A 14,128-nucleotide genomic window follows, 5' to 3' on the forward strand; every position below is an offset into this window, starting at 1 on the left:
ATCGAGCTAATGTGCTCAACTGAGTGGTGATAGCACGGGTAGGTGCACAAGGTGTTTAACAGCGATTTCAGACAACCCCGCGCAGTTCTTAGCATGTTCGATGACGAACGTATGTTTAAGCGGGAGAGAATGTAACGACCCGACCGGTCGTTTTTTAGCTTTAGCGCGTTCTTCGGGCATGTGAGGCCATGAGTAGCTTCACTTTAGGTATTATGACTTGTATGTTTGGTCGGAATCGAAATTCGGGAAGTCCGAATTTGGATTAGGAAAGGAAATTCTCATTTCAAAAGCTTTAAGTTGGAAGAATTGATTAGGATTGGATTTTTGAGTAAACGACCTCGGAATCGGGATTTGAAGATTCCAGCATGTTCGTATGATTATTTCGGACTTGGGCATATGCTCGGATCGGGTTTTGGGTGATCCGGGAGCGTTTTGGCGCCTATTGTGGAAGTTAGCATTTTTGGAAGATTTTCATAAATTTGGGTTGAAGTGCATTTTAATGCTATCGATGTCTGTTTGGGATTTCGAGTCTAGGAATAGCTCCGTATGGTGATTCTTGTATTGTGAGCGCGATCGGAAGTGGATTTGGAGGTCCGTAGGTCATTTTGGAGTCATTTGGCGAAAGTTAGAAATTTGAAAGTTTTTGAGAAGGTTGACCGGAAGTGGACTTTTTGATACTGGGGTCGAATTCCGATTCCGGAAGTTGAAGTAGGTCCGTAATGTCGAGTATGACTTGTGTGCAAAATTTGAGGTCAATCGGACGTGATTTAATAGGTTTAAGCATCGAAAGTAGAAGTTTGAAGTTCTAAAGTTCATAAGGCTCGAGTTGGGGTGTGGTTCGTGATTTCGGCAACGTTTGATGCGATTTGAGGCCTTGAGCAGGTCCGCAATATGTTTTGGGACTGGTTGGTATGATTGCACGGGGTCCCGAGGGCCTTGGGTGGAATCCGGGTGGTCAACGGATCGAAAATGGAACATAAGGAATGGCTGAAGTGCACCAGTTCTGGTGTAATCGCACCTGCGCAAGTTTGATCGTAGGTGCGTGATCGCAGACGCGAAGGAATGGTCACATGTGCGGTTTGGGCGAAGAAGGGCAGTGACTGCAGGTGCGGAGATTTACCCGCAGATGCGGGTGCGCATCTGCACTGAGGAGACCGCAGAAGCGGATTTTGGACTTGAGCCTGGGACCGCAGAAGCGGCACATGCGCCGCAGAAGCGGGGCTGCAGAAGCGGTCTGTGCACCGTAGGTGCGAAAATGCTGGAGGCAGTAAGGTTTCTTTAAAACGGGGGTTTGGCCCATTCTCTTCCATTTTACTCTTGTTTGGACGATTTTTCGAGAGCTTCAAGTGGGGGTTTTCATCATCAACGACAAGGTAAGCTATCCCCACCTATCTTGAGTTAAATACATTGGTTATGTATAGATTTTAGCATGAAAATTGGTAGAAATTTGGGAGTTTGAGGTAAACCTAGAAAATTGGTATTCTTGGATTTTGACCACGATTTTGGACATGAAATTGAGAGTAAATTATATATTTGAGTTCGTGAGGTTATGGGTAAACTTTATCTTTTAAGAATTTCGGAATCCGGGCACGTGGGCCCGAGGGCAATTTTGTCAACTTTTCGATCGGGGTTAGGAATTGTTATAAATTGGATTGTAATGAGTAATTGATCATATATTAATGAGGTTACATAATTATTGGCTAGTTTTGGAGCAATGTGCATCGGTTTGAGTCTTCGGAAGGGCGTGGAATGTCGGTCATGGAACCTCGGAGCGAGGTGAGTCTCCTTTCTAACCTTGTAAGAGGGAATTGTCCCCATATGTGAATTAATTGGATATGTGCTTCTATTTGTGGGGGCTACGTACGCACGAGGTGATGAGAGTCCGTACGTAGCTACTATTATGCTTATGTTCGGGTAGTCTAGGACCCAAAGCATGCTTTACTTGTAATAATTGTAATCTTATTGATAGATTAAATTGCTTTAATCATATCGAAATGGTAAATGATTTTCTAAAAGAGTTAAACTTCGCTTTCTCGACTTGTAAATGAGGAATTGACACCTCTTTGAATAATTGTTTCCCTAGTGAAGTCTTAATTGACTGTTTGAATGTGTATTTCTATGTGTACCTGCGTCGCATGTCTGATTCGCGAGCGGGGTGATTGTTTATATTTGACCGCGTCGCATGTATGATTCGCGAGCGGGGTAATAGATGCATCTATGGTTGGCGTCATTCGACCCTCTGGCAGTGCACAGTTTAAATATTGTTGGATCGGGCCGTACGACCTCGGCATGATTTGCGCATGCTTGTATTGCTTGCCTTGATATTTATAAATGAGGATATTGCTTCCCCGGATTGAGAATAAATGTATAAATGATGAAAACGAATTTGGAAATTTCCTATGAATAAAAGAGTTGTTTACTTGCTTCATCCTATTGAGTTACAGCCATGTTTATAAAAATCCTTGATTTACTATATTAGTGGTATATTATTATTGGACCACTAGTAAGTGTCGAAGTCGACCTCTCGTCTCTACTTCTTCGAGATTAGACGGGATACTTACTGAGTACACGTTGTTTTCGTACTCATGCTACACTTGCTCTGCATTTTTGTTGCACAGGCATATGTACGTCTAATGACCTCGTTGGGCGCAGCGGCATAGTTGATAGGGAGACTTAGGTGACCTGCACTTCTTGAGATGGCCCGCAGCCAGCAGAGTCTCATTCAGAGTACTGTATTGTATTTTCTCTGCTGTCCTTGTATTCCGGATGGTTATTGTACTATATTATTTCCTAGAAATTGCTCATGCACTTGTGACACTGGGTTCTGGGATGTCTATGGGAGTATTCAGTATTCTAAAATTTTTAAAGGCATCATTATTTATTCAGTGAAATTTATTATTTATTATTTAAATGTATAAAAGAAATAATTTCAGAAATATCTAAACGAGAAATTTCTAGTTATTTGGTGTTGGCTTACCTGACAGTGGTGTCCGGCGCCATCATGACCCTTAGTGGATTTTGGGTCGTGATAGGGGTTGATCTCGATCCCCAGGTTGGATACCATGAATCTGAGAAATTTCCCGGACCCGACTCCGAACGCGCATTTCTTCGGGTTCAGCTTCATATTATACTTCTTCAATATGTTGAAGGTTTTCTGTAAATGTTTTAATTGGTCCTCTGCTCGCAGGGACTTAACTAACATGTCGTCAATGTAAACCTCCATTGATTTTCCTATTTGTTCTTTGAACATCTGATTTACTAGGCGTTGGTAAGTGGCACCGGCATTTTTTAGTTTGAATGGCATTATGTTATAGCTGTGGGTACCGTACTTAGTGACGAAGGACGTTTTTTCCTGGTCGCCCGGGTCCATCTGAATTTGGTTGTACCCGGAATAGGCGTCGAGAAACTGAGGATCTCGTGGCCGGCCGTCGCATCGATCATGCGATCGATGTTGGGCAAAGGGAAAAAGTTGTTTGGTCATGCCTTATTCAAATCTTTATAGTCTACACATATTCTTAATGTATTCCCATTTTTAGGGACTACTACGTTTGCTAACCAATCCGGGTATTTAACCTCCCGAATCGACCCTATTTTAAGAAGTTTAGATACCTCGTCTTTGGTGAATGCATGTTTGACTTCGGACTGAGGTCTCCTTTTCTGTTTGACTGGATAAAACTTCGGGTCCAGGCTCAGCTTGTGAGTGGTAATTTCTAGGAGAATTCCTGTCATATCAAGGCTGGACCAAGCAAAACAATCCACGTTAACTATAAGGAATTGAATGAGTTTCTTCCTAATCTCGGGACTTAACCCCGTACCCAGGTATACTTTATGATCGGGCAAATGCTCGATCAGTACGACTTGCTCTAGTTCCTCGACCGTTGACTTGGTGGCGTCGGAATCATCGAGGATTATAAAGGACCTGGGGACCCCGTAGTCGTCGCCTTCATCTGTCCCCTGCTTCTCCGATTAGGTCGTGGCTAGCCTTGGTAATTACTATTTGTCTTCTTCCTCATCGACCAAACCCAGACTTTTTGTCGTTGTAAGTGCGGATATCGAGATCACCTCTTCGAATGCGAATATTTCCTTCGCAGCTGGTTATTCTCCGTAGATTGTTTGAATCCCTCCTAGCGTAGGGAATTTTAACACTTGATGCAGGGTCGAGGGTACTGCCCTCATGTTGTGGATCCATAGCCTCCCGAACAGAGTGTTGTACCTCATATCTCCTTTGATTACATAGAACTTGGCTTCCTGGATGGTCCCAGTGGCGTTCAACGGTAATGTTATCTCCTCTTTGGTGGTTTCACATGCCATGTTGAATATGTTTAAAACTCGGACTGCATGCACGATTTGATCTTGTGGACCGAGCTATTCCACGACCCTTGATCTGATGATATTGGCCGAACTACCTGGATCAATTAACACACGCTTAACTCGAGATTTATTTATGAGTACAGATATTACCAGTACATCATTGTGGGGCTGCACGATCCATTCTACGCCTTCGTCGTTGAAAGACAAAGTTCCTTCTGACACATAATCCCGAGTCCGTTTTTCCCTTGTGATGGATACTTTGGTGCGCTTCAACATCGGCCCCTGGGGAACGTCGACCCCGCCGATGATCATGTTACTACGTGCTTAGGTTCTTCCTGCTCGATCTGTTTATTAGCATCTCTATTCCTGAAATGATTCTTGGCTCGATCGCTCAGGAATTCTCGGAGATGCCCGTTGTTGAATAGCCGGGCTACTTCCTCTATTAATTGTCTGCAATCTTTTGTTTTGTGTCCGTGATTGCCATGATATTTGCACATTAGATTAGGATCCTTTTGGGCTGGCTCGGACTGTAGAGGTCGAGGCCATTTGTTGTCTTTTATGCGCCCGATGGAAAATACGATGGCGGCGGCAGCGACGTTAAAGTTGTATGCCGATAATCTTGGCGCTTCCTAAAGTCCCCGGTTGTTTTGACCTCGATCACTCTTTCTCTCACTTCTCACAGGGTTTCACCCGGACCCATTACCTCTTTGGTCCCCGTTGTACGGTTGGTAACGATCCCTGTTTGATCTTGGTTCACGGTCAATGTCTCTCTTGACCCTGTCGACGGCTCTGACGGGATAAACGGACCCGGAAGGAGCCCAAGTTGATCATCTTCAACCCTGATTTTCGATTGACACCGGTTATGCACGTCGGCCCAAGTAACAGCCTGATACTCTACCAAATTTTGTTTCAACTGCTGCGAAGCCAATGAGCTTCGAACATTGAGTCCCTGGGAGAAGGCCTGAACGGCCCAATCGTCCGCGACCGGAGGCAGTCCATTCGTTCCATTTGAAATTGAGACACGAATTCTCTGAGCATTCCATTGTCCCTCGGTTTCACTTTGAAAAGGTGTGACTATCTGGTCTCGACCTTGGTAGCCCCGGCGTGTACTTTCATGAAGGAATCTGCAAGCATAGCAAAAGAGTCAAGTTACCCTGTTAAATTTCTGCAACTCCAAGTTCTTTATTCAAGCAGCTCCAACGTGAAAATCAAAAGATTAAATATTCAGTAAACGATTATAGGCACTACAGCACTAGTATTTCCTTATAGCTATAATAAACCTGTTATTGCTAACACTTTACTAATCGAGTAGCTGGAAGGTAATTATAGGTAAATTCCTACTATAATAATAATGAGTAACCTGATTAAAATATTACTCATCTCCATTTTCCTTTAACAACTTCCTTATTTTTGAATTTCCTTTAATATTGGTCTTTCACAAAAAAAGAATGTTAAGGAATTTGAAATTGGTTTGGCTTCCTTCAGTCACCTAATTTTGTTAGACTTGTACCAACCCACATTGCCTTAACTTTCGAAAAAACAAAAAGAACTTTTTTTTATTTTTATGTTTAAGTTCTTTTTTTTGTCTTCTATATTTTGTGGGGTGAGATTCTTGAATTGTGGGGGTTGAGGTTTTTTTTCAGGTTGTGGAATCAGGGGTGAATAAGATGGAGGGGGGAGAGGCAATGAGGAGGAACCAAACTGTAATTTGTGCACCAATTATGGCTGACACAGTGGATCAAATGTTGAATCTAATGCAAAATGCTAAAACTAGTGGTGCTGATCTTGTGGAGGTTCGGTTGGATAGCTTGAAAAGCTTTAATCCTCAATCAGATATTGATACTATTGTCAAACAGTCCCCTTTGCCTACCCTTTTCACTTACAGGTTTTAATTCCAAATTTAAGCTCTTTGTCTCTTTACACTAGCGAATGTGTTATATCTGAATTGGGTTGCTAAAGTTTGTTCCTTTGTGTGTGTGTGTGTGTGTGTGTGTGTGTTTTGGTTCTTTTGTGTTTGTGATAGCTGGAAGCTGAATAGTGATGATTAAGATTGTATCTTCTTTTCTTGTTTTGCTTGGAAATCCAAAAATAGTAAGGAGAATAAGCTTCACCAGTATTAATTTTGAGGATTCAGGACTTCTTACTGCAAGCTGAAACAGAAACATTGAAAATGAGTGGGGGGGAGATATGTAGCTTACAGTCGCAAATTCTTGATTTGATAAGGGAGGGATAGGCTAGTGGAAAAGGCTCTCCACTTCCAAGGCTCCAACCATGAGGTGGTTTGAGTCACCAAGGGGACAAGCAGGAAAAACCATTCTCGCCCTATTCCGAGGAGAGAGGTTGATAAGATTAGCCAAGTGTAGTCAGCTTTTGGCTTGAAGGAATGCTAAAGCTTCACAATTTTGTATTCATAAAGAAGTGTAATGCATCGGTTTAAAAGAGAAATTGACTGATATATCGAATCTCCACCGAATCTATAGGCAATTTCTACAATGAAGTTTTATGACATTCCATCCTCCAGTTTGTTTTGAAGCCTTGTTCTGTTCAAATTCATACTGAAAATGTATATTTTTTATCTGTTGCTATGGAAGGTTACATCCCTATTTGTTAAGATGCAATCTTTGCCTCTAGGGTTTTGGTCTAGTGGTAAAAGCGCAATTCGTGATGTGCCGGTTAGGTGCACGTCACGGGTTTGAACTCTGTCGCAAACAAAAACCTGGTATTTAAAGTGGATAAGGGTTGGGGAGGGGGGCTAGTATCCACTGAGCTTTAAACCGTGCCCCACGGGCCATCGAGGATTTCTCGGTTATCCAAAAAAAAAAAAAAAAAGATGTGACCTCTTTTCTTTCGGTTAAAAACTTGTCACCAGCTTGACTTGCAACAAATTAGAGCACAGAACGAGTCCCTACTTGCAAGGGCTGCCTTAAAAATAGGATGAAAAGGAATGAAAATACTTTCCCCTGGTTGACCGCTTCACCTTTGATTAGTACACAGTATGTTCTTCGCTTTGCAGCTATATTTTTGGTGTGAGGCAGGGGGTAAATATTATCAAGGTAATATTATCCTGTAGATACACACATAAGGAGCATTAAAATCTAGCTTAGACCGTTCTAAAGGCAGAGAGGTATGATTGCTTGCTACTTTATCTAATTTGTCCCTGCACTCAGGAAGACATTAATGGCACTAGGATCTTTTCTATATAAGTTTTGAGCAGTTGACTTTCTCATCACTGGCTGTTTCAGGACACCAATCGCATGAACCCAGAAAGATATTAATTTTTCTGTCTGGCTTAGTGTAATGTAAATGAGCCATTTTCTTTATTTATATTGATATTCTTGTTCGTCAAAAACCTGTGCTTCTTGTTTACACATGGAAATCTCTGAACCACACTTCAATAACACAAGCAGGATAAGCATGTGCTGGATTTTGGTGTAATGACTATTAAACAGTTTCAACCTTATAAAACTAGGACACTTCTATGTCTTCATGCAAGATATTCAGGACTTGACTAGCTCTGAGTTCAACCTTATTATAGAATTTGTAGCAGCTGCTGCGAACAAGTGATAACAAATATTTGTTCAAAGGGCAGTCCGGCGTACTAAGCTCTCGCTATATGTCGGTCCAGGGAAGGGACGTATAATTACAATTTATGTTTATAATTATAGCTCTACTTCCTGATTTATAGTTCTCCTCTTACTTTATTTCAAATAATGTTTTTCTCTTACTCCTAGACATTGAGAAGTGCATTCTAAAATTTTCCTACGTTGCCCACATTTCTAGGCCCACTTGGGAAGGTGGTCAGTATGCTGGTGATGAAGCGAGTCGACTGGATGCACTTCGATTAGCAATGGTGTTGGGAGCTGATTGCATTGATGTTGAGCTAAAGGTATTGAAACCACAATGGCCCTTCCCACCTTATCCCAGAAAATAAAATAAATTATAAAAAAATGATGGTCTTTCCCTGAGTAGCTGCAGCTAATTGTCCTCAAACGGGATTCAGTTAAAGCATAAGAATAGGCGTATTAACTTGCCAGTTTTGTATTGAGACTTTTAACGTGACTTTGTTGAAATGTATGGCCTGTGATGCTTCTTGCATGAAGGAACATTGATCAATTTTGCAAACTAAGGATTACTTCCTGTTGGTTATTACATATAAATGTTAAATATATGATATCTAAACTTTTGCTAGCTTTAGATCAACATTCTTTATATTTTGAGTATTCATTTCTTCTTCCTTTTTGCTTTGACAGACACTTGATCAATAAATTATAATTGTTGCTTTCCTTATGTTTCTTTTTCTCCCACTCGGCCACTCCTTTAGGCTATTGACGAGTTCAATACTGCTCTACATGGAAATAAGTCAGCAAAATGCAAAGTTATTGTTTCTTCTCACAACTATGATAATACACCATCATCTGAGGAGCTCAGCAATCTAGTAGCAAGAATACAGGCATCTGGAGCTGACATTGTGAAGTTTGCAACAACTGCACTGGATATCACTGATGTTGCACGTGTATTCCAAATTACTGTACATTCTCAGTAAGCGGCGTAAGTGGTATAGCAAGATTTTCAAGCCATAACTTGCTTTCAAATTTGTTTGGTGATAAATCATGGTTTCTCCTGAGTTGGTTTTGGTGCGTGATAATAATAGCTTGAATCAAGAAGCAGGCTACCTCTTGTAGATTTGTATTAGGCCATACACACCAATAAGTTAGGTATAGTTGGATAAACTTCAGACCGGGCATATATTTATAACCTAGTATATGTTAAGGGCAATGAGAGGGACAAAGACAATGAGAATAGCTTCCAAAATTAACTGTCTTTCTTTCCCTCTCCCTTTCTCTCCCTGTAAAAGATGGGGGTTTGTTAATTTTTTTTAATTATCCAATGATTTTTCCCATTGCAAGAAGAACTCAAAGGTAGATAGTAGAACAATATTGTTGTATGTCGATGCCTTTGAGGCATTTTCTCAAGTGAATGACATTTGATATCCCTTGTCAATTAAGGGGCCTTTCGCATGTCAAGTGATGAGGTTGTATTACATGCTGTTGGGCTGAAATAAGGTGATTTGTGGGTGATAGATTATAACATCACTGGATTCTAGTTAAGACTGATGGATTCTTATTTGGTGAGACCCAATCGGATGGACCGCTCTAGGGACTTAATATTGTGAGACTGACACTCTCAACCTTGTATGTTCTATTGAATTTAAAAATAATCGGCTCCAATCATAAGCTGGTTGTCATCATGGTTGAAGTTCGTTTTTTTCCTGCTCCCACTATAATATTATTCACATGCATAAATGCAGAAATGTATTTATTTGTTATTTAGGTTTTGTTATGCATAATATATTTGTCCTCCATCTCCTTGAGCCTCTGGCTTTCTTTTTCTTTCTTTTGAGTTTGCTGCTTGACTGTGAGCTTGCTTGCATTCGGAGATGCTTCTCATGATTAAACATTAATGCATTTCTTGCACTTTGTTCAAATAGGTACCAATAATAGCCATGGTCATGGGAGAGAAGGGTTTGATGTCTCGAATAGTTTGCCCAAAATTTGGTGGATACCTCACATTTGGTACTCTTGAAGTGGGAAAAGTTTCAGCTCCTGGGCAACCAACGATTAAAGATCTTTTGAATATATACAATTTCAGACAGTTGGGACCAGATACCAGAATATTTGGCATTATTGGGAAGCCTGTTAGCCATAGCAAATCACCTTTATTATATAATGAAGCTTTCAGATCAGTTGGGTTTAATGGTGTTTATATGCCTTTGCTGGTAGATGATGTTGCAAATTTCTTTCGGACTTACTCATCTTTAGATTTTGCTGGCTTCAGGTTTGCTCTCAAAACAGAAACTGGTAGTCTATACAGTTGTCTTTTAGTTTCATCAGGGTAGCCATGCCATTCTCACAGCTTAGAAAGTATCATATACATCTACATGTATATACCATATCTCATGAGGTTGAACGTACGTACTGGATTTTTCTTTTATGTTTTACTTTCTGTTTATTTTTGTTTTTCATTGGTCATCCTTGTTGTGTTCTTCCAAATTTTTGTGTGTGTCGGCCATGCCTAATAAATATAATTCATATGCATGTTTATTGTTTAGAAGTAGTTATGCAATTTTATGATGTGCAGCTGTACAATTCCTCACAAGGAAGCCATTGTTGACTGCTGTGATGAAGTTGATCCTACCGCTAAGGTATTAATTATATCATGATCTTATAATGCTTTTCAGCTGTTGTTTTTTTATTTGTTTTGTATTTTTACAGGGATCAATATTGCAAAATATTCTGATGATTTGTTATATCACATGCAATTACTTGGTTTCTTAATTATCCTGCAGTTGATAGGGGCTGTCAATTGTGTCGTAAGGCGACCTGATGGGAAGTTGTTTGGTTGCAATACAGACTATGTGGGTGCAATCTCTGCCATTGAAGAAGCGTTGCAAGGTCAGAATCATTTTATCAGCTGCAAACATCCTTTTCTGAAGTTAGAGCTCTTAATGTTTGAGCTTTTGTTATTTCCTTGTACAGGCTCACAGCCTATTATGTCTGGGTCACCCTTAGCTGGTAAATTGTTTGTGGTCATTGGTGCTGGTGGCGCTGGCAAGGCACTTGCTTATGGTGCAAAGGAAAAGGGGGCTCGGGTGGTGATTGCTAACCGCACCTATGGTAGTGAAATTCCGTGTGGATAATGACAATTGCTGAAGTTGACTATGTTACTTTGTACTGATGTGCTGTCTGATAACTTGAAGAACAAGCGAGAGAACTTGCTGATGTAGTTGGAGGTCAGGCTTTGTCTCTTGACGAGCTTAGCAATTTCCATCCAGAAAATGACATGATTCTTGCAAATACCACCTCCATTGGCATGCAACCAAAGGTTGATGATACACCAATCTCTAAGGTTTGCCTCCTTGCATTACTCGTCTTAGATAAAACAACTTGTTATTGAATCCATGTCTTATTAGTTGAACAGCTGCATGGCTAATATCATGCACAGTAAATGGGTAAACAAAGAGGGTTCAGTATTAAAAATACAAGCTTTATAAATTAGAACGGGGCAGAGTTTTTTAATTTCAGTTTGTTTGGGGGGTCGGTGGAGATCCCTTTTTTTTCTTATTCTTTTTCTTCTTCTTTTTCTTGGAAACTTTTTCCCTCAATTAGCTCATACCCAACATTCAAGAATTGCTTCATGTGTTTCACTGTTTTCTCTGAGGGTTCAATAGTGGAAATACATGCTTTACAAATTTGAACGGGAGCGGAGCTTTTATTTCTTTTCTTTTTTTCTTTTGCTTGGAAAAATATTTTTCCATCTATTACCTTCATATCCAGCATTCAACAATTACTTCTCTACGTTACACTGCTTAATAAAGAATAGAGATCTAACCATAAACCTTTTGTAAAGAAGTCTATGTTTGGTAACTATATTTATTGCTCATCTCTTTCTCCCAGAAGTAGCAAAAGATATATGGGTTGTTCTTTGGTTTTGATCATAAAGAAATTAAGAAGTTTGAGGAAAGTGTATGTATGTTCCGTACCATAATGTGTGTGTAATCCTAATTCCTATATAGATAGATATCAACCTTCTTTAAGTTAAAGAACCCAGTTGTAGGCCTTTCATAACCTTACAAACCTGCCTAGTCAACAGATGATGTCTCTAAATATATACCTTTATTGTCCTTACGGAAAAGGGTCAAAACTACCCCTATCGTTTTGTAAATGGTTTATAATTACCCCCATCTACCTTTTGGTCAATAAACACACACAACGTTATCTTTGGGCTTAAATTTACCCCTCCTGCCAATGGCACAATATCAAAAACACAGCCAACAGTCGGGGGCAGAGCATTTGTGGCTAAAAGAATAAATCTCTCTGTTGCTAGGTCGTTGCAGCCAATAACATAAAGACTAGTATACTGTTAGCCAATCTTCTTAACCAATACATGCACACACACAAACACACACTGTCATCCAATCTTGATTCACAAGAAGCTCTTGTCCAACTCCTTACATCTTCTACTTGTGGATAGTAAAACATAACCCTGGGCATGAACTTAGCTGCCCGCTCGCCACTCAGGTTTTGGATATAACCGCAATTTTATGATTTTGAAAAGTGAAGCGGATTCAATGAGAAACTATTATTGGTGTCCATTTAAACATGAGCAAGATATCTTTCTGGTAACTTGAACTTACCATCGACGGCTATAAGGAGGATAATGTTAAACAGACGTGTATCACATTCTTGGGCATCTCAATGCCAATTAGCTTCCCATGAGATATTCTTCAGTGCTGTTCTTAGTTTTACTTAATTTGTCTTCAGCAATGAACTTCAAAATGTGCCTCCTCTTTGCTAATGGAACTTTTCAGCACATTCTATACTGGGGTGTCCGTTTTCTCTATGTGACCTCGTGTAGGTTTAATGTCAATTTACATCACTATTTCCTGAAACTCGTTCCTGTCATCTAAGATTCTTATTATTATTCAAATAGACGTTTATTTTTTGCTTCGTGCTCCTACATGCTATTTGTACTGATAAAATGTTGTTTAAATTTCTATGAACTGCTTCCAAATTACAGGAAGCTTTGAGGTACTACTCACTTGTATTTGATGCTGTTTATACGCCCAAAATCACTAGACTCTTGCAGGAAGCTCAAGAGAGTGGAGTAAAAATTGTAACAGGTGTTGAAATGTTTATCGGGCAGGCATATGAACAATATGAGAGATTTACAGGGTTGCCAGGTAATTTTTAAGATAAGTTCATTCCTCAACTTGTCTGGTCATGGCATAACACTGGCACTGATTATCCTTTTCGTGTGGTGATTCTTCTCTTGAAACTCCAGCTCCAAAGGAACTTTTCAAGAAAATTATGGCTGGATATTGAGAGCAAGGTCTCTTTCCCTTTTTAATGCGGCCTGCTAATTACTTTTCCTCCTAAATCCTACATGATTGTGTGATATCAATGCTCTTAGATTCCTCTTTCCTACCATTTGTGCTTCGGAAGAATTAATTTTGAATTAGATCGTGCTACTTTGAAATCCGCTGGTGTTTTTCGTAGCAGTCCAAGGGATTGGTTTACTTTTGGGCATGCTTCGTAGGTAAAGTAGGCATATGAACCACTTTGCCTTAGACTCTATTGGAACAAAGCAAAGAAGGAGGCGGAATGGAGAAAGGAAAGGGACAAGGGCGGTCTTGCTTGGCGCGAAGGCTGTTGGTTCGATGGTAGAGTACAGTACTATAGGTCCTCGGACTTGCAGGCGGGTTTTCTTTTGTTCCAGGTAAATCGTGTTTTTCACCAAAACAACTTCTTGAGGATGTTCAGAAAAAGCAGTCAGACATACCAGTGGACAATCACCATCATTCTGGCTTATATTGGACTCTTGTAGCACCTCATTCTTTGACAACTATGGTTCTTTGGGAGGAAATTTCTTTTGTACCTCTAATTCTGGTGTCATCAAACACAGATTTATCCACTGTTTCATCATTGTAACCCCATACTGGGAATTCCTCTTGATTATCATTATTATTAAATCTTGTCACATTATTGTATCACACCAAAACAGTTTTTTACTTGATTTCATTGTCTTGGGAATACAATATTGATTTATTTTGACTTTTGAGTAGCAAGCGTGGTCCACTGCATGTTCGACATTTAGCCAATCCAGGTTTGCGTGCCGGTCCCACTTTTTCTGGGCTGACATGTTTGAAGGGTGATTTGCAACAAGTCGGTTGCCATGGGCAACACTTTTGACCTTAAAAGTATGCCCATGAGACAAGCGGGGGTCAAAAAAATCAAGACCATCCATTTTCAAGTTCACT

General features: G+C 40.2%; 1 protein-coding gene across 1 annotated transcript; it reads left to right on the top strand.

Annotated features, from left to right (window-relative positions):
- Positions 1-5,927: 5,927 nt before the first annotated feature.
- Positions 5,928-13,581, top strand: LOC109213114 (bifunctional 3-dehydroquinate dehydratase/shikimate dehydrogenase, chloroplastic-like; the record flags this gene model as incomplete). The annotated part of the gene is given in 10 exon segments (XM_019376878.1): positions 5,928-6,196; positions 8,092-8,197; positions 8,633-8,863; positions 9,800-10,146; positions 10,450-10,513; positions 10,658-10,763; positions 10,848-10,985; positions 11,069-11,217; positions 12,889-13,051; positions 13,153-13,581. Coding segments are annotated over 10 exon segments (1,614 nt in total), but the record flags the coding sequence as incomplete, so codon positions are not given.
- Between the last annotated feature and the right edge of the window lie 547 nt (positions 13,582-14,128).

Source organism: Nicotiana attenuata, unplaced genomic scaffold (assembly GCF_001879085.1).
Source record: "Nicotiana attenuata strain UT unplaced genomic scaffold, NIATTr2, whole genome shotgun sequence".
Lineage (NCBI taxonomy): Eukaryota > Viridiplantae > Streptophyta > Magnoliopsida > Solanales > Solanaceae > Nicotiana > Nicotiana attenuata.